General features: G+C 43.2%; 1 protein-coding gene across 1 annotated transcript; it reads right to left on the bottom strand.

Moving 5' to 3' along the window:
• Positions 1–1066: 1066 nt before the first annotated feature.
• abca5 (ATP-binding cassette, sub-family A (ABC1), member 5) lies at positions 1067–21742 on the bottom strand. Its single transcript, XM_071531173.1, has 38 exons — positions 21619–21742; positions 20419–20588; positions 18597–18786; positions 18116–18289; positions 17404–17501; positions 16774–17000; positions 16501–16642; positions 15673–15861; positions 14992–15139; positions 13677–13854; positions 13168–13226; positions 12656–12942; positions 12194–12313; positions 11868–12006; positions 11544–11634; positions 11058–11197; positions 10543–10662; positions 10199–10400; positions 9885–10051; positions 9189–9316; positions 8753–8890; positions 8518–8631; positions 7306–7476; positions 6940–7053; positions 6646–6783; positions 6276–6344; positions 6071–6162; positions 5587–5710; positions 5092–5209; positions 4653–4744; positions 3991–4166; positions 3405–3480; positions 3037–3131; positions 2196–2315; positions 1908–2060; positions 1727–1806; positions 1519–1574; positions 1067–1210 (listed from the first exon to the last, which is right to left on the bottom strand). Exons 1-38 carry the CDS (start codon positions 21629–21631, stop codon positions 1070–1072), a joined length of 5049 nt encoding a protein of 1682 aa, XP_071387274.1. The 5' UTR covers positions 21632–21742; the 3' UTR covers positions 1067–1069.
• Positions 21743–21779: the final 37 nt, after the last annotated feature.

Below are 21779 nucleotides of genomic sequence, written 5' to 3'. Positions count from 1 at the left end.
TCACGACTTCCTCTAGAGCATGCATGCTAAGTCACTCAAAAAAACAAAAAGCAGGCCTCTTTTTCGGAGTCCTGAAAATGGTAGAGAGATGTGTTTATATGTGGGTCTGGACATTGAGATGTGCATGCTGGTGTAAAAGAGGAGAGGGAACTCCATCCTTCAACCTCAGTGAAAACAAACAGTAGCAATCCCTCTGTTGAGCGTGTGAAACTTTCACCTGTAATGAGTGTAGGAGCCCTCTAGAGGGCACTGCAAGAGGGAGTGCTGTTACACAAAATAAAAAGGCATCTCTCTCCCACCGTATGTTGGTTCGTCTGTGCAGCAAACAGGCAACACACACATTGCCCATCAATAATAAAACTATTATGCAAACTATTTATCCACATGCTACCGACACTAAAATAAAAAAAAAGTACCTCTCAGTGTCAATGTGTCAGGAGGTGTGCGAGTGTGTGGTTCAGAGATGTGCTGCTTTGGTACTATTGTGGATGGATCCCAGTACTGCTAGTGCAGAAAAAACACATTGTAGTTTCACAAACACGATGGACAAAGAGTTGAAGAGACGAGCAAACACGCTTACTGTAATGCCTCCCACGGAGGAGAATGGATGGAAAGTATTAGAAAGCATAAATATTATATATATCATTTATATATATTTTCCATTTACCGACTCCCTGTGAAGATTTAAAAAAAAAAGAAAGGAGGAGTAGGTGCCGCGTCAGTGTGTCTTTGAGAAAGACCGCAGGCCCCCCCTCGGTCAGTGCGAGTCAGAAAACACAGAGCACCAGTGGACGAGGGTTACGGACATGCACACCTCCGCCCCGCCAGAAAAGGGGGCCTTAACACCCCCAGCCCCGACACACACGCGGTCAGTCCCAGTGTATGCTAGCTCCCCATCCTCCCCCACAGCGGAGGTCTGTCCCATTCGTTTGGGGATGGTGAGCCGGTGTGTGGAGCGGGGCGAGTGCTGGGCGCGCGCCCGCAGGCAGCCGAGAGCCCGGCGGGTCGGCACCGATCAGCCCCCCCACCCCCACCCCACCCCCACCACTCCACCGTTCTCGGGTGGAGTTCAAAGCTGGTGCACTATGCTGTCCGTGTGGTTGACTGAAACGGAGCCGTCCTGGCGCAACCGCTGCCACTGGAAGGTCGTGCTGAGGGAGCCCACCTCCTCCTCCTCGTTCTCCTGCTCCTTGGCGAACTCCATGAACACCTAGAGGGAGGGAGAGGAGGAGAGAGGACAGGAAGATGAGGGAATTCAGAGGGTGTAAGAATTAACAAATGTTGATGCTGTAGTAAGAGCATATTAGCCTTATGGAAAACATAAGGTAGACGATGACCACTTGGAACAAAAGTAGTTAGAGTCTGCACACTGAACTGTACTAACACCACCTTTATACACCTTGGAAGTAACTTTCAGTGCACCGACTCTAGTTTAGTTCCATGTTTTGTATTCTGTCCAGTGCCCATTTAAATTGTGATGTGTGTGTTTTCACTCTGCTCAGACAATCAACCATGTACCTGCTCTAAGGTAGACTGGGAGAAGTTGTACTCTTCAAAGTTGAAGGTTTGCTTAGCTGAAGGTAAAGGGAAACAAAGAAGACACATTAGAGCAAGAATCCATTCAGAATTCATTGAATGCGTCAGTAAAAGTGAAGCAGATGGCTAGAGTGTGTGTGTGTGTGTGTGTGTGTGTGTGTGTGTGTGTATGAGATCAGCAGTGACTCACCACTCTCTAACTGAGCGAACGACTTGGCCAGTGATTTGACATCCTCCATGGGAATCTTGTAAACCATCAAAGTGGCAAAGCTGCAAGACAGCATCAGCAAACAGCATCTCTTTAGACACGTACACACAAACACACACACACACACACACACACACACAGAGACAGTTGGGCGGGGCCTCACCTCTCCTGGCGGGCAGCATGAGGGAAGATCCGGAGGATCTCCTTGTGCAGCAGCGCCACCTGCTGGAGCCCAGTCAGCTCCTCTCTGAGCTTCACCTCCAGGCTGTAGCCTCGCCCGTACTTCCCTTTTAGATGCTGGATGGAACCAATACATCTGAAGGGGAGAGATAGAAAGAGCACTAACTAAAGAGTGTCCACTGCTTCAGAAATCTCTAGTAACACAGTAACGCAATGCTGTGTGCCCCCATTAAAGCACACCGCACAGCTGTGTCCCATTGCAAGCACAAACCTCAGCTGGCCAGAAACCATTATAGCCACACGGTCACAGACGGCCTCAGCCTCCTCCATGTAGTGTGTGGTCAGGATGGCTCCTCGCTGACGATTCTTGAAAGCAGCACGGATGGCCCTCCTACACACAGAAAAGATACCGAGGTCAAGAGCTGCTTAAATATAAGTGTGGCAGGGTGGCGTAGCGAGTGGGAAGATCGTTCTGCAACCGGAAAGTCAGAGTTAAAATCCCTGTGAAAGCAAGAATCCTCCCTGTTGAGCAAGACACTGAACCCCCTCCAGCTGCATGGGTGCTGAACCTGCACTCTGACCCAGGGTATTATCATGAACTGAAACTAAAACAAAAACCCAAGGGTAATACAGAGTGTGGAGGGAGCATTCATTTCTGTCATGAAGGCAAACTGAAGGTGTTGCTTCCGTCAAGCCCGTCTCTATTCCCCAAGGCATGTTTGTACTAAGGCCTTTTCATAATTAGACTTTTATACTGAACTTCATTATTTTATTTGTATCTGTTATTAAAAGTGCTCACTATATCAGGTTTATCATGATCTCTGACCTATATACTGAACTATCCTGAACTTCCCTACTTAATTGAATTATCTTAAAGCCATGTAAAAAAAATTCAATGTACATCCCTAAACATGAAGTAATTCCAGACAAACTGCCAACTTTCCCCTTGATGAAAGGACTAAAACAAAAATGAAAATGAGGGCCGGGGCAAGCACAAAACACAATTTCTGCAGTATAAAAAAGGGTTAAAGGACATTAAAAAGATCCAGAAATGTCAACTACACTTGAGGAATGTTCTTGTTATATACAAATATACTCAGAGAGTGTCTCACCACATGCGCTGTTTAGACTTGGGATCCATCCCTGTTGAGGGCTCATCCAATAAGACGATCTGAGGATTCCCAAGCATACTCAGGGCAAAGCACAACTGTAAACAAAAGAGACAACAGTCTAGTCAAGGCTGTGTGCAAAAATCTTAACAAGAGAGAAGTATTAATCCAAGGAAGAGAGGAGTTGAATGTGTGTTTGTGCTCAGCAAACTAGCTGAGATAAGACAAACTTAATCTATCTTTTATTCATAATATCTCATTGAATTATTGATTGTGAAAAATGCGAGTCTCAACTCCAGTGAGACATAATTAAGTCTTATTCCAAAAGGCCAAGATAGGGAATAGAGTTAAAATGGAGGCTATGTTCTTACTTTCCTCTTGATTCCTGCTGACAAGGTCTTTGCTTGCTTGTTCAGATGGTCCTTCAGCTCCAGAGCATTCACCACACTGAGGAGAAAAACAAAGGCATTGAGTCATTGAGTGACAAATCACAAAGACAGACAAGTGACGAGTTTGACTATGGCTGCATCATAGCAAAAAATGACCTCAGTTGACTATAGCTTTTCAGAGGTTTACCTCTAACTCAGAGCATTAAATGTGTTTGTAAAGCTGCCCCTTGAATGGTGACAAGGCTGGGGACACTTGAACACACAGATTAGACATCACACGCTTAACAACTGCCATTCATAGATTTTCATCTTGCGTCATACATGGAGGTGGAGCATTTTCCTTTCCACATCCTATATTCTGTATTTTTTTCCTTTTTGCGTCATAAAAAACAAACATATTTTGTGATAGTCCTGGCAGGATACGGAGGCAAGAGATTAAAGTCCCTCACCCTAACACACTACATGATCATCTGTGCTGACCATCCATTCCGACCGCCTCATACTAGCATTGATTTGGTTTGATGGTGAAAAATCAGTCCTGATGCCGACACTGAGGCTGAGAGCTTACCGCTTGATGATGCCTGGTACATCCTGCCCTCGTAGGCCCTTAATGGCAGCGTAGATCTCTAGGTGCTCCTGAAGAGTGATCCTGGGCCACAGCGGGTTGACCTGTGGACAGTAGCCCACGTGCTCCAGAGGGTTCTCCACTGGACGAAACTCTGTACTGTAGTCCCCCATTAGAACCTGACAGACACACATAATTCATTGCATCACATTGCATTGCATCACATTGCATTGATACCGATATTACTCATGCCATTTCAACGCTATTTCCCCGAGGTGGGTTAAGAGAAAAATGTTCTTTTTGATCATGAGCATGATCACAATTCACAGACTACATGTTTAAAGGTAACATGACTATAGCTACTTACATAGCTACTTTTGTGACTAACCCCCACCAAATATCAGATTTGAAGTAGAATCATCTAAAAAGTATGATTATCCCCATCCCCTGATTCACTTTTGTCATCCTTGACCAAGTCTTTAAGTTGATATTTCCACTACTTTGATTTTATCAAGCCAACAGGTGACAAACACACTGAACATTTGGTTACCCAGATCATTCAAACCGAAAAGCAGACAAGGCAATTACGTTTGATGTTTGAAGGTAAGAGAGAATGATCTCTACTCTATTATAGAGATGGAAGGTGGGTTAGACAGTGTCTGTACCTGGCCAGCGGTGGGGTCTGTGTCACCAGACAACATATGCATGATGGTGCTCTTCCCTGCTCCATTGGGGCCCAACAGTCCAAGAACCTCACCTGGAGAAACATCAGAGTTGAGATTTATGAATTCTGTCATGTTTTTCCTGTAAATGCAGACCGTGGCTAAAGTTGGATGCAGAAACAGATACAGAACTGATCAGGTTCGTATTGTGATCAGAAAAAGAAATACAGCCGCGGGAAATGCAGAACAGCCATTTCAGGCCAACTGTGGGCATATAACAATGTGATCTCATAAAATCAATCAGATCTCAAAAATCTCCATAGTGTAAACATTGCCTTTGTGTCACAGGTTTCCTTATGAATTTCTCCATAAGTCCGACCACAGTGTTGTAACCGTGCCATCTGATCAGCATTAGTCAATTTGACAAACAGAGTGAACATACCTTTGCGAACGCAGAAAGAAATGTTCTTAGTGGCCACCTTCCTCCTTTTGTTGAGAGAAAAACCTTCTCTCCTGCCCTTGTACTGCTTCCTCAGGTTATTCACCACCACCACTGGTTTCTAAATGGACAGGACAAAATTAGCTTGTGCGCAGTCAATACTTTATGATGGCTGCGAGGCTAAAAATGTACAATGGATAAAAGTAGACCCTGCACACACAACTGCTCCAGTGCACCTTTACTTAAGACAGTGTTTTGAGTCAAAGGCTCTTAATTAAAGATTGTAACTAAAGTGTAGAATATTTAGGTCAATATATAAATCCCAAATTAATTTTGAAAGCATAATATAATGGCTATAGAGAAATCAGATAACTGCCATATAAATTGGTTAATTCCATTGAGACAAAATTAGATAATTATTTTTTTCTGACAGAAACCGACAGACTCAGTTGAAACATGAGGAATTCACTTCCACAGAGCAAGCCAACCAGCACCTACCTCCTCACAGCACTGGCAGGTGAGGGCCTCCTTCACTCTGGCCTTCTCCATCTGTACATCCTCATCCTCGTTCAGCCCTTCCTCTGGGTTCCTCTCCACTTTAGGCTTGGCCTTGGATGAGATCCTTTGAAGATTAAAGATTAAAGGTAAACATCAAGGTTTGGGTCAATTTGCTGTCGCTCAATCAATTCATAAAGAGGATGTTCTTCAAAATGAAACAAAAAAAAAAAGTTTAGTCAGTTTCCAATTATGTTCTTCTAAGCTAAGGCTTTTTTGTAACAAATCAGTATTTTTGTCCAGATCTGTAATGACTGGGAATCGGATGGAATCCTCTGTTTAGTTTAAAATTCACATAAACTGGTTTAAATTTACATTTTGAAACATTTGCAATTTGTGTGTTTATGTGGAATGTAGGCAATAGGCCACACCTCAATGATAAAGAAATAAATGCACTGAGGTTTCGCCCTGTAATCTGAGTTTTCACCTGCAGAACTGGTCGTTCTTCATGGTCCTCCCTCCGTAGCGGATCTCTAGCCAGCGAAGCAGGAAAAGCAGCAGGATGCACTGGAGATATGGCTGAGCACAACAGATGCACGTTATGGCTGAACATATCCTTGTACAATCACCATTTTCTGTGTCTTCAGACTGTGTCTGTTTTATTTGAAACTTATTTGAAATGAAATACATACAGCTACGACAGCAATGAGCAGGTTCTTCCACAAGAAGTTCTCCTCATAGAGGGAAGGGAGGAAGGTAGCCTGCAGATGGAAAAAAGCATCAGTGAGTTAACGCTGGTCTGAATCTCCATTTCCATCTCGTTCAGACCAATTAAAGCACTCCTTAACCAGCAGATATAAAACAATTCATTCTATTTACAATATAATTTGTACTTCTACCATAAATTAAGGGAAAGTGCAGCAAAGCAACTGGCAAGTTTTCATGATTTTTTTTCATTTAATTTTAAAATAAAAAACAAAACAAAACACAGAAGATCAAGCATTTTAGTTTGCAATAAATAAGTAAGGGACTGATATATTGCTTGCTTGCCCCTTTTTGTACCTTAGTGATGCAGTTGAGGCAGCCCATGAGAGGGTAGAGTGGGTTGAAGAAGCACAAGGCATTGTGCAGGTTTCTGGTCAGGCCAGGGTTGTCATTCACAAATGACAGCTGAACCAGGGAGGCTGACACCACACACACCTGATGCACAAGGCACACATGCAGGGAGTAAAACACTTTCAAGTGAAGCTGGTATTAAGCTCAAATAATGACTGAAATCTAAAAGTAGAGGAACACAGACAAACTATTATATTATACCAATTACCACTTTGCTATACACAAGACATCCTATCTCACCATCATGGAGACGACAGAGAAGAAATCCCTGTTGCTCTGGACGCGGGCAAAGCCAAAGGAGACTACATAGGTGAAGAGGATCATGGCGGGGCCAAAGCCAACGGTACACAGGACCTAGGAGAGGGCAGATGGAGGAGTGTCAATGTAAAAGTCATGAAATGTGAGCCAATGGTGACGGTTAAGCAAGATTTTTCATTATTTTACACATTATATTTTGATTATTTTTATGACGTTCCTTAGAGCACAGTTAAGGATTTTGTCCCATCTCTACTGCCTCACAGTCTTTATATTATATAGCTTTAAGAGTGAGTCTGTGTTTGTGTTGCGTGTGTGTTAAAGCACTGGATAAAACACAGCAGGACGGACCACGGCGGTGAGGTTGCTGGAGGTGAGCAGGTTGCCGGTGTGGAAGGAGAAGAGGATGGTGGTCATGCAGGAGAGGATGAGGTAGTAGAAGGGGATGTCCACCGCCGCCTGGCCGCACCAGTAGGCCGATGGTACCATGCCTGAGATACGTAGTGTAGAGCGACACTTGATCTGCAGGGGAGAGGAGAACACAGGCAAATACATGAGTCATCGCAGAGCAACATATTTAACAGGCTAATAAATCTGAGACCTGATAGATAAGATGAATCTCTGATAAGATGATCCCCATGGGGAAACTGGGTCATTGTAGCAGCAAATAGTAATAGGCTAGTGTGCTAGCAGTACACATGACTGGAGTGAGTGAAACTATCCTGACTTATCAAGCATCTAAGAGCAGATGGGGGTATTTAAACATAACAGTTGATAATTACAGAATGTATTAAATACAAATATGGATCAAAACTGAAAATATATGAAGGCACTCAGAGACTGCAAACCTCTGCCAAAATTCTCCAACTTGCTGTTACACCAAAATCATTCCTAACACATACACTTTAAGTTAGATTGATTTCTTGACTCTGGAAACATCCCCTCAGGATTTTGAATCAAGTCACTATCTCTGTTTCTAGTTATGGCTAAAAAACGATAATTGTCTAATGGCAGAAATCCCAGATCCGGAACACCACCAAAATCAATTGTTCCTTGGCCCAAGGCCTATCTGTCCACCACATTTGGAGATATCCAGCTTATAGACAAATAAACTAACCAATAGGGGTGAAAACAAAACTTCCTTGGTGGAGGCAATTACAGCATGTATGAGGGGGTGCAAAATAACAGCAGAGCATATCAAGGCCGAAAACATAAATGACAAATTTCTGATATGAAAATATAAATACATGTACTATGAAAATAAATTAAATGATACAAATACATGATACATGCAGTATAACAAATGAGAAAAATATGAGAATACGAAGAAAACGTGTGAATTTTAATAACTGAATATGTGAATCATTCTCCTATTCATTACCATCCTCATTGTCCCTGTCAATATAAAATACACTTGGAGAGAATAAGTCTAGGTAAAAATCCTGTATGGCGCCTAAACACCTAACATGGATGGGGTGTGTAGGTACTGTGAAGTGCTACATATTCTTAGCTGGACAAATAAAATGATCATCAAAATCATAATCACTGGGAATGAGTGGTTACCTCTCTATCTCGAGTGTGGTCCATTGCAAAGTAGGCAGGCATTCCAGCTGCCAGCATGCCAAGTATAATGGCCTCTATGTAGACCAGGGCATAGGACGTAGCATCTGGGATTTGCTGAGGGATCGTCACAATGGAAGCATTAGATCAATATATTTAAAAAATACTGGAAAACAACAAGTTCCTTTAATAACACATGAATTACATCTGGCTTATAACTCTGTTCTTGCATGCTCACATAGTCAAAAGGTTTGGTCCAGGTTCTGATGTGTCCGGTGCCGTTCAGCCCTCTTAGAAGAGCGTTGCTAAGTATGTTGATGGCCATGGGTAAGGAGTGGACTGTGGTGCTGTTGAATGCAACGCTATACCTGAAACCCTGTAAACAGACAGCACAGAAAGCATTGAGAGCGGAGTCGGTGCCTGTTCTACATGTTGGCAGGTGAACGACCCCCGCGGCAAGTGCCACTCCACTTTCACAGAAAGCTCTCCATTAGGGCACTTAGCAGCAGAGCGGCCCTCACAGCAAGCGCCCTTCATCTGGAACATTACCACAGCGTTAATCATAGGCTGGAGGCGGTGGAGGGAATGTGAGCCCACGACTGATGCTTTGTGTCCGGTCTCATCAAATATCTGGTATGACCAAATGAATTCAATCTGTGCAATGGGAAAGTGACCTTGCTGGATCCTGTTACGTTGATGGCGGCACTGTGGGGCGCTGCCGCCATGTAGCTGGTCTGCTTCATCATCTCCACTTTGATGTCCTGAGACTCCAGGTTGTGAATAAAGTCAGAGATGTCAGAGCCTGTTGAGAAAAGGAAAAACAGAATGATAAACTGTAATAAATTCAAACTTAAGATTGGAGTTAGGGTAGAGATGAGTTAGGGTAGAGATGATTGAATATTAAAAGAGGACCACAATCGAGGAGGTCAGTAGGAATTGCACCCATAGGACAACTGTCACAATAATCATCATCATGTGTGTGGCACTTTTCTAAAAACAAACTTTATAAAAAATCAAGGCAATCAAGATAAGAGCAGCCGTAGTGTGTGTGCCTGCTTTTATTGGTAGTTCATAAATGATGCCAATTTAGTGCTGACCCAACAGAGATCTGAAGTCTCATCGAGAGGGTGTATTATAACAGAACCTTCAAACAGAAGTACAAAATGTGGACTTGCTATTAACCTATCATTTAATACAAGGTCTAGGTTTCATATTTTCAGTCTGAGGGATTTTATGCGCAGCTATTATCCGGACGCAAAGTATCAGCTATCAGAGTTTGCCCTATGGCAGTGTCTTATTATCCAATAAAAAAAGATAGATCCATTCACAAAACAAATTCTTTTCATTTAGAAAACCTCTACTGGACTGACCTGAGGAGTTCTGAACCAGGAGGCTGGTGGCGTACTTCCTGGGTGCCTGGTTCTTTCCCAGGAGGTAGATGGGCAGGAACTGTCTGTCTGGGGAGTGGATCTGGATGTTTCCTGTAGCCAGGGACAGGACCAGCACTGCAGCCACAAACACCAGGAACAAGGCCAGACTGGGAAAGAAGAGAAACAAACCCAGAAGTATGTTTTTCCATCATGTGGTGTCATCAAAGTGTATTTGCTTTGAAGTGAATTTCACAGTAATACAACTTTTACAACGTTATTCAAATCAATTAATTGAAGTTTTCCAGCGTTCTCACGTGTAGACGAAGGCCTTCCTCTCTCTGCGCATGTTGAGCATGTGGAGCCAGGCCACGGTGCTGAACTGCTGCCTCCACAGAGCGTGGCCCGTCACCGCGTCCGGCTTGCTGTCCGAGAAAGTCAGCAGCCGCTGGTCTGTGTCATCCAGAGAGGAGTTGTCAAATTCGTCCTCCGCCTGCTCCTGGTTAAACACACTATAGTCTGGGGACACACACAGACAAACAAACAGTCATAGAGAGATACTGATGTGCTCATACATAGGTAGCCCTTTTACTCAAATGGATCGTTTTAGAGAATAAACTCTGTGTCTGTGGCAATTCTCTCCAGATCCCTGCACACTCACCAGCTTGGTCCACTTCAGCCTCCGCCTCCAAACGGAGGAAAACATCCTCCAACGTTGTCATGGAGACCCCGTAGTTGACAATTCCCAGATCGGGTCGACAGTCGAGCTCCGAGAACAACCCTGCAAAAGACAAAATATCAACTACATGCCTGAGATGGTGCTGGCCACTGGAGTTACAATCAGAACTCAAAGGTCAAAAAGTAGTCGCAAATATTTGTTTAGCATGTCTTAACCTGCTATGAGTACCAGATGGGTTGGGTTAGCCGCATCAGGACAATTCAAATAATGTCAAGAAGGTTGTCAGTAAGAGAAAAGTAGGCAAAATGGACTTTCTCTAAACTAGTTGTCATTCAATGTATTGTCCTGTATAGGGAATCCCACCAACTGGCACCCAACTAGGCTAAAACCAACTAAATAAAGCATTTGGCCCAGGTCTGGTTTCAGTGTATATCAATATAGCTAATAAAGACAGGGAACTATTATTTATATTGCTGATCTAGATAGTGTGATCTGACCTGGAAAGGTGTCCATGCTTTCAAAAGGTAGAGTGAATGTCAGCTCCGCCTCTTGTTGCCTTGACAGCTTCGCCTTGGTAACATGCTGCTTGACCAATGTTGTGATCTTTTCTGCCTCGCATCCCTCACTGACAGACATTCTGTGAGGGAGAAATAATATATGGATGTAAAATAAGTTATCTAAAAAGGTATATTGATTCGGCTGGGGTACAACTTCACAGCATTACGAAAAATCATGCATCCACAATAAATCGCAGTTGACATAACGACATGAGAAAACACAGAATAGATCAGTATCTATAAAAAGGTTCAGCAACAAGTTAATTAAGTTTAAAATATTCAAAGACTGGTCAGGGCACTGAAACGTATAACCATTTAGCAATCTTCCATTCTTGAAATTTGTAATAACAAACTAGAGGTGATTTCTTTACTCTGTATTGCAACACATTTGATTTCCAGATGTGCTCTGAGGTATCAGCTACTTGCCTGAGATGGTATCCCACACCACACTTGATCTTGAGATACAGGGAAGAGCCGACACACTTCAGCTGGCCTTGAGAGATCACAGCTTTGCGATCTGGAGACAAAAATGTAACAATCACAATTTTTCAACATTTAGCAGACTCTCTTATCCAGAGCAACCTACAATTACTGCAACCATATTTATCTCTTGATGTCCACAGCCATCGCCCCAGGACAAAAAATTAATGCCATTTGTGTGTGTGTGTGTGTGTGTGTGTGTGTGTGTGTTTGTGTGCGTGTGTGTGTGTGTGTGTGTGTGTGTGTGTGTAAAACAAGAAAAGTACATACCGGCCAGTATGTCGGCTTCATCCATGTAGTGAGTGCTGAGGACGGTGACTCTGCCGGCTCTGCGGTTCTTCAGCAGCGACCAGACCTGGTGTCTGGAGCAGGGGTCCATCCCTGCTGTGGGCTCGTCCAGGAGGAGGATCTGACACAAACACACAACACAAACTGGTCAGCGTGGCATCGACCAATAGTTAGCCTCGTAGTACTGTTAGCACAGCTGTTTCCAGTCTGAGACTTGAGATGCACATACACACACACGAATGAAAGTGAAGGCTAATGAGTAACACTAGGAAGACTTGTCCAAGTGATCAGTGGGAAGCTCCAGATACCTTGGGATCTCCTAGAATGGCGATGCCCACAGAAAGCTTCCTCTTCTGGCCTCCACTCAAATTCTTGGCCTGAGCGGTCATGATCTTCTCTAAGTCCAGATCCTTCAGCACTTTGGAAACCTATAAGGCAGAAAAAATGCACCATGGACCATCAGCATTACATCTGTCACCTGTCCTTCTAGCCCATCTCACACTGCATCTCTGACATTTTCCCTGTCACATCCTGGCAACTTGGGTATCATAGAAAATTCCCACTTTCCCAGTTGTATTCACTGCTTTGTTGAGACGTTCCTGTGTGATCAACTTGTAATTAGCATATTTCTATTTATCACGCAAGACACATCAGCCAAAAAATCTACCTGACTAATCTTACCAAGTGGACTTCAAACAGAGATCACAGCATTTACTAATAAGACACAGACTGTTCAATCAGTGATTAGACGAGCGCTCTCATCTACTTACCTCAGCATCGATGTCCGCGGGCAGTATCCCTTTGATGGCGGCAAATATCCTCAGGTGCTCCTCCACAGTGAGCACATCAAAGATGATGTTGAACTGAGGGCAAATGCCCACCAGCTGCTTCATCTCCGCCCCGTCAGCGATCTCTGCCACGGGGGATCCGTAGATGGTGGCCGAGCCGTCGGTGGGCGGGCAGATGCCGCACAGGATGTTCATGAGGGTGGACTTGCCGGCCCCGCTGTGGCCCAGCAGAGCTGTGATCTGGCCCTCATAGATGTCAAAGGTCAAGCCTGGGGAGCGGGAGGTACAGGAGAAGCAGAGGGATGGCGTCATAAAGAATGGGAAGCACTGGGAACAATCAGGAACTGCACATAAACAGAATGAACACTGAATAACTTGAGACCCATTGATTTATACTGCGAGAACTCATTGATTTGTTGTCATATCACATCATCCGCTATTTGAGAAACACTTGACCTGAAGTAAACCAGTCAAGTGAAAGTGCTCAGCCTCACCTCTCAGAGCCTCCACCACGTTGTCCTTCTCTTTGTACACCTTACGGATGTTATTGATGCTGCCGGAGGTGGAGCGAGGGGGCAAAGAAACAGGAAAAAAAAGAAAAAAGAAAAAAAAAAAAAAGAAAGGAGAGAAGTGTAAACACACTGGCAGGATCAGTGTGAACAGTGGCTCTCTGGTTACAGGCCGGCCCCACAGGCCTTCCTGGGCCAGGGCTAATGGAGCAGTGGGGCGCTGGCACTGGACCAGGAGCAGGAACAAGCTGCCCTTCTAGATGAGCTAGACATTGATTTCCTCTGGAAACTCTAAAAGCCTGCATTTCTCTCTTCATGCACCAGTATCAGAGGGTTCAGTCTCTAAATGTGTGGTTAAACTGTCCAGTAACCTACTCAGCACTGCAACAAGCTGCACTTCCAAGAAGCACTTAATACCGTTGATTACGATTACTCAATGCATAATAAAGATTTTAATCAGACTGATAGATTTGTATGTGAGTTTGGACTTTTACCGGATGGCCTCTTTCCCTCTGAACTCGGGCGAGACGGGCTCGACAGACTCATCCCCTCCAGGAGTGCCGTTCACCTCTGTCTCGTACACCGAGCTCACCTCCACGTAGCGCTTCCTGCGTTTGGACCAGTAAGATGGCTTCAGGAAGTACAACAGGGAGCGCCTCATACCAAACTCACCTGAATATGGGACAAAACAAATAAGGGATAAAGAACACTGTGTTAGAATATATTCAAGTAAAATAAGATTAGATGAAACTTTAATGATCCCTGCAGAAAAATTGGGTTGTTGTGGCAGAAAACAATACGATGCAGCAAAGAATATAAATAAGAATTGAGCAAAGGGTGGAATTACATGGAATGCAACTGACAATTATAAACACTAGAATAAATTAAGTAGAAATAAACAAATGAAAAGTATGACAATATATACATTACAGCATGTGCAGAATAAAAGTAGTAGAACATACTGAGACAAAAAAACCTGAATGAAAAATATGATATGAACAAATATTAAATATGCAGAATGAAAAATTAAAATTGTTAAAATATCAAGATGTATGAAATATAACATGAGAAAATATGAGAATATGAAGAAAAAAAAATGTGCTGCTGTGATAATTGAATATATGAGAGGCAATCACAATTATATTATATAAACATGATCACCATTTTGTTGTTTTACCCCTTCCATATTAACTTAAAAAAAAAAAAGCAAATATGTTTGCAAATTGGCCAACATTTACATGCTGCCGTGCACTTCAGAACAATGCGATTCATTTTTTACATTTCCGTGCAATATATGCGTTAAAAACATGGATATAGACAGCTACTGGCCATTAAAGTTTGAACAGCCTTTTTTCAGACAAACTATGCCAAGGAAGCACTTCAGAGAAATCAAGCCGGGGAGTCGGAGGAGTAAGAGGAGAGGAGAGCAGAGGACATGAGAGACGAGTGCGTGCATATAACAGCTTTCCAACAAGGATTAAATGGACTGAGTTCATTATATATGTATACATACTTCACATTAAGCAAATCCCAACCGTACTGTTTATTTCCCATTATTTTATACTATATAATACTGCAAGGTGTGTGAGTGCGTGCATAAATATGCTGATTTTACGATGATCGAGTTTAGCGACGCCATTTTCCTTTGGTCCAACATTGTCATTGTAATGTAGTACAGTGAGCAACATGGATCTCATTGCAAAGACAAACATCACTTGACCAATCAGCACATTGCTTATTTTTAATCGAGACAGTGACCTATTTATTTATTTCATGAGAGTGTGTGTGTGTGTGTGTGTATGCTCTTACCTGGCAGGACCTGGTCCAGGTAGACGGCCAGCAGCAAGTAAAGGATACAGTCCAAAACCAGCATGAGCAGAGGGACATAGAGAGGATGAGGGCCATTGGCCAGGGTGGAAAACACAGCGCCGTCTCCCTGGGCCTCAAGGTAAACCACCTAATAACCCACACACACACACACACACACACACACACAGCAGTCAGAAAGACCACAGCCGGAGAGCTTAAGGTACATGCATGAGGTAAACTAAGTCACTTATAAGAGAATATTCATTGAATATTCATGGAGAAAATAAATAGGAATAGGACTATAACAGTCACAAGCAGCAAGGGTCAAAGTCAATAAGTTGTTGCCTCAAAGCCATTTATCATATCAAATATGATGTACTGAAAAGTGTATAATCAGTGGGTGAGAATATTTTTAACAAAAATAGAAGCAACATGAACAACATGACCAAATCCTATCAACATACTTTGTTACATAGTCTAGTATTTAATACTTTAATAAGTTTATTTGTGTAGCACAAACAACAAGTGCTTCTCAATCAAAACAATAGACAAAACAAAAAAAACAAAAAACAATAGCGAGCAGGGTGGGGGTGTGATACGGACCATTGTGTAGCCAGTGTAGCGGAACAACAGTAATAACTTTAGTATTACCTATTAGGTATTTCATTGCCTGTGTGTTACCTGTGCGATGCCGATGGAGAAAGCGCTGGGGGAGAGCAGGCAGAGCAGCCAGACCAGCGGCTGTGGGAAGTCCTTCATCAGCACAGTGAACAGCGACAGGCAGCCAAACACCACCGTCAGCATGGAGCCCACCGTGCTGGCAAACTTAGGCTTCTTGAACAACGGAGTCAGCATGAAGGAGAAGAAGATCTGTGGAAGGAGAGATGGAAGGGGAAGAGAGGTGAAAGGAGGACGGGAAAGAGTCAGGTTTCCTATGACCCGTCAGTAAGTGACAGTCAGCCCCGAGAGACTGAGAGGCTTAGAGATTAACCTCCCGGGGGGAACTGAAATTAGGAAGCCAATCTGAGGTCTAATCCCTGCCATGCATGCTGTTGTATTACAAGAACTTTGACATATCAAACTGTGGATAATGCTGCAGTTAGAGCCTCTTGGTGAGAAAGTTGCAGCATGCCCTCTACTAGCTTTAAGGCTTACTGGCTTAGGGATGTTATTAAAGGATATATTGCATTTTTTTTTCATTTGACCCTATAGCCTGAGGCTAGGGTAAAAGCAAGGAGAAAGTCATATTAATATATTGTACGGATGTTCGGAAAAAACATCTTCCACGAATTCCCATGTTGTCCTATGACTAGTCATTTAATGTTTGTGACGGCTAATATTTGTTGTTGTTTGCATGGTGATTACCAGAAAACTCGCATTCCCAAGTCACCTGGATCTTAAAATTCTTAATTTCTGTGCAAAATGCCTATGCCTTCTCTTAGAATGAAAATTGTGAAAATGAAAAATGTCAATAGATGATTACTTTCAATCTATCATGGATCTACTCACAGAGGAGATTCCATAGAGGAAGATGAGGAAGAAGACGACAAAGAAGTCACTGTTGGGGAAGAGGGCAGTGTATGTGGCAATGATGGACATCAGGATGGACATGGTGGTCACCAGAGCAGCGTAGAGGAGGCCCCATGACAACCTGTTGTGGAACACACAAATGTAGGCGTGTACACAAACACACACACACAGCAGGTTCTTACACATTCTTCTCATCTAAACAAAACACAAGCAAGTGTCTGAAACTACAGCGGCTGAATCTCTCTTCCTCACCAGAAGGCGGTATCGTAGAGCCCCATCATGCTCATGGTGTCTTTGAGGCGGTGCTCCTTCTCGGCCGCCACGTTGACGATGAGGAAGGTGACGAAGGGCGTGAAGGCGAGCACCAGGTAGATGGAAATGAGGGCGTGAGGGAACTTCTGCACCTCCACAGAGCCCGGCTGGCCCATCATCACCACCTTCGGGTCCATCTCGCTCCACACCGAACGCTTAGTCTGCATCTGCGCACAGGAGATGGAGATGCTGAAGCTGCGGGTATCACATCCTACTCAAAGCTAAACAAATTATGTCCTTCCTTTAATTTGCCCTTGATAATTAAAAAAATTCAGAGTTCATACACATTTAAAATTCCATACTTTGCCCTGACCTTAACATCTCAAAACACTGCATATTGGGTCAATACTTTCATGCAATTCCTAAACCTTTTCAAGACCTGGAAATTATCCAATTCATTTCACATGCTTTTGCTGGTAGAAAAATGTTTATATTTAAATCAACATCATACACATTTTCCTTCTTGTGTAACTAACTGATCCTGAACAATAGATGTAGTGCATCAACCCCTCTGTAGGATGGAGTGGGTTCCCCCTGGAGAGCTTTTTGCTGATCTTTGGCCCGTCTCACCTGGATGATGGCTGCATCGATAAGAGACTGGAGGCGGATGAAGCCAGAAAACCAGTAATTGGCTGCTCTGCAGTTCACTGAGCTGGCAAAGCAGTTGGCTGGGGGAGGACAACCACAATGACAACAACCATATCGTCTGTTCAACTTCCCACTGCCTGATAGGGCTGGGCGATATGGACCAAAAATCATATCTCGGTATTTTTAGGCTGAATGGCGATACACGATATATATCTCGTTATTTTCTACAAAGTAGGCTAAATGTTCAGTTGTAAGTCAAAGCCACATGTGAGATGTCACAAGCACTTTCATTAAAACAAGACTGTGATCAAAATAAAATGCAAAGACAGGGTTTCCTTCCCTGTTTTAGAACAGTCTGGTAAGTTCAGAAAATTACATCACTGTATTGTAATGCAGCCTTTAAAACCAGGAAAAGACAACACTTATGCCATATCACGATATTACGATATCCAAAATCTAAGACGATATCTAGTCTCATATCACGATATCGATATAATATTGATATATCGCCCAGCCCTACTGCCTGATACAAATAACAAACACTTTAAACTTCATTACTCAAGTGATAATCTTGCTGACATTTGTGTAAATCTCTGTGCATGCCATCTAAAATCTATCAATTTAATCTTAGAAGTATTAATGTATCAGCCACAACTATACAGTATAAAATAAATACACGAGGAGCACTGTTTACCAATAGATTCTGTGTAATCACTAGGTAGGGGCAGTTGATTGTATGGGAAGCGCAGTCTGTAGGAAGTGGCAGAGCTGTCCATGAACACCACACCAACGTAGCCTGAGGGCTCATACAGACTGGCGTTCTCCAGGTCCTCCTCGCTGGAAAACATCTCCAGACGATCCTGCATGTCTGAAAGCATAAGGAGGAGGATAAAAGCGACATAAACCAGCCGCTCGACCTTCTGATTTCCACCTCCGGCAGCATCAACAAAGTCCAACCTTTGTGCGAGCAGGTAAATAACAAATGGTTTTCTGTCCTTTGACACGCATGTACAGATTAGATTTGATAGGCTTGAGTCAGACAGTGAGCAGTGACAGCTACTTTTCTTTAACACCAGTCTAACTGCTGCAGATCAACGCTAGTCAAGGATGACAGAGGGGTGTCTTAAGGGTGATAATCGTTGGTGGGTTCTGGACATGGGGTCACAGGCACTCACGCATCTCCTGGGCCACCTCCTCCATAATGTGGTTGGTGATGTTGGTGATGGGTGTGTAGCCCAGGCCCTTGAGGAAGTGGTAGTAGTCGCGATCCAGCTCCATGGTGCTGATGCCTCCGTAATAAACGTGAGGGTTCAGGGTGCTGATGAGGATCAGGAGGCCCAGCAGAAGCAGAGGGAGGATCAACTCCTGCACAGACACACAAACACAACACACAGCTCATATGAGGATACAGGAGACCATACACAAAGTTTGCCATAGTGTTCTAGTGTTCAAAAGTTCTATTCTAGGCTAGAAATGTTATAGTTCACAAAAAAAATGTCTTCTATCTTTTATCACAGTGTAACTAAAACAAACTAAGTCTACTCAGGTGAAGTGCATGGCGGAGCTTTAGCATAGGCTCTTGGGAAGCAGCCAATGAAGCAGGATTTATTTAAGAACCACTGCTGAGGTGCTCTGCATTAGAGGAGAATATGCTGCAAACTATGATGCCTGCATTTTATTTCCCAACAACAAACTTCTTATATTGCCTGTGTTCAAGGGCTCCACCTCCACCTCCCCATCAAGCCACATGACAAACGACAAAACCTGCTCTCCCTCTCTCCCTCTCCATAAACATGATGGTACAGCTTCACCTTGAGTGACACAGAGGAAATTGAAATGCTAAATTGGGAGGCACTGGCACGTCAAGACCTGAACTCACAGTCTGCACGTCTTTCAAATGGCTATAGATCAAGAGATGTTTTAGAGCTTGTGGCTGACTCAGTTCCACTGCCTAAAGCGGATCAGGTATAATCACACTGTGTACAAAAAGCATCCTAAGGGACTAACACTAGAAAGCAACGATCTAGGCCTCCAGAGATTTGGGTCACCAGGGATTAGTCATGTACACAACAGAACTAAAAACTCATTTGGTAAACACTTTGTTTGTCCTCCGACACAAATCAATTGCTTTACTGTCAAACCGGCAAGGCTCCGAGTTGCGCAAGCCACAAAACATTGCGTAACACGATTAATATGATTTCTATTTAATAACCACTGAGAGGGTTGTGCCAGGCTAAGACAGCCAATGACAAACATTGGAATCTCTGGTAGGTAGGAAAACAAGCTATTATTCGCTATTCTGTGCTGCCGCTTCCTTAACAGCAGTTTAATTCCAGGAGGCCCCCAAATGCTACCCCCAGGAAGAAAAGATGAAACAGAGAGAGACATTAAAAATGCATTAGTGCAACTTAAATCCAAATGAAAAATGCATGGTCTTACAAAGACGAAAAGGGGAAAAGAGAGAGAGGGAAGAGGCAAAAGCGGTATCATTTATTCAATTCCAAAATCAAAAGTGTACAAGTTGGGGCGTGCTCTACCAAGGAGAAAGGGTTCCGATTTGGTTTGTTTGTTTTTTTGCCCCACTGCAGCGGCCACAGGTCCACAGACCTGTGTCACATGGTCGTGATAACATGACAAAGTTAAAAGGCTCACTTAGCAGAATCCCTGGAATAACCACAGAGACAGCGCTCTCAGAGAAATTATTAATAGTTTGCCTTCATTAAGCTGTGAATTTTACAACTGCATAAGCCATTATCCAGACTTTGCCTAGCTCCTTTTCACTTACTTTGTACAATGTGGCCTGCTGCTGCATATTTCAAGCCTACAAACTACATTAGATATTCTGGTTATTGTCTTGGTTGCAAGATAAAGTGTGGGCCACAAGGGCAATTGACAAATGCAACAGCAGGATGGTAGACTTGAGTTAGATAAGTCTGAGCACAGTAGAAATAGCTTGCATAGAAACATATTCAAATCAATCTGCTGAAAACCAAGCACCTGTAGACTCTGTTGTTTGGTCCTCCATTTGATGAGTAGGTTCTTGTAGAGAAGACTTCTTGTTTGGTGCCAGACTCCAGCGTCTCTTCTATATAAGGGCTGCATACTTCCAGCATGCCTCATCTGAATGACGTACGGACGAGAAGTCGTCTCCCTAATGTTGGGCTCAGCTGCAAGTCAAAGAAATGCCAAAGAAATTAACAACTTCCTCCCTGGACATTACAAAATATCAATGTAAGTGGCTGCAACGATATGCCTAATAAAATAATGAATACACTGGCATAATTTAAGAAGATAAGATATCTTTTCCTACACACAGAAATGTAACCAGGGATGCAGTGGTAAACCAAAAGGTAGGTAACCTATGAACTCCAGTCAGTGATCATCATCAGGTGAACAACCACCAATAAAACCAAAAATCCATTACATTTTCAGAAAAGCATTAATTTATTCTTTTTCCATGCAAAGACCCTATCATTACATAACTTCCACCAGCTGGATTCTACTTACTATGATGTATACTATGAATTTACTAAATAAATATTAATGTCAGCCTTAAAAGGTGAATGAAGCCTATTCCACAAATAAAAAGGTGGGTCAACGTGGTATAACGTGGATGTACAGTTCACTACATCACTGGATGTAATGTTAGCTTTACTTTAAGACTAATAAAGAGGTGGTATATGGCTTTACCCATCTTACCAGTGTGCCATCAGCTGTTTCAGTGCAGCATACTGATGCTGTGCCTACTGCAGCTAGGCAAGTTATCTGAGGAGACAGCTGCACTACCACAGTGGCTTTAATAAGGTGTATCGCAAGCAAAATCAACCTGTTAAGTCACCATGTATCCTGAATATCGAGTGCCGCTAGCTAATGTTAGCGAACCAACTAACCTGATGTGTGCGGTGTTGGCAAGGCTAACATTTCTGTATGCTATCAATCTAATTGTGTTAATTCGAGGCGCGTGGCCATTCGACGCCTTCACACACTAATTAAGAAGATATGGTAGCTAGAAACGTGAACCTGTATGTCAACGTTGACCGACAGGAATTTGACGCTGGCTTCTTGTGAGCTAGGGCGCTTTGGCAACACTGACTGTACGCAACGACACAAGCTAGCAAGCTACAGCCAACACAGCCGATATCCTTACAACAATTCACATTATGCTTTGAGAGAGAAGTAAACATTTAACATACTCACGTATGAAATACATTAAGGCATGTCTTTCCGCGATTTTTCTGATTTAACGGCCTTGCATTTCAGCTTTGAGCTGTTATTTGGTGTCAGTAAACCAGACCCGAGGTCCTTATTTTTCTCGTCTCTACTTCCGCCTGTCAAATGCAGGTCCCAGAAAATGTGAC

Source organism: Centroberyx affinis, unplaced genomic scaffold, assembly GCF_046629955.1.
Source record: "Centroberyx affinis isolate AG114_WGS23_722 - 3 ecotype Tasmania unplaced genomic scaffold, CSIRO-AGI_Caff_v1 ptg002048l_1, whole genome shotgun sequence".
Lineage (NCBI taxonomy): Eukaryota > Metazoa > Chordata > Actinopteri > Beryciformes > Berycidae > Centroberyx > Centroberyx affinis.
The sequence above is the reverse complement of the archived record's forward strand: the minus strand, read 5'-3'. Positions and strand labels throughout refer to the sequence as shown.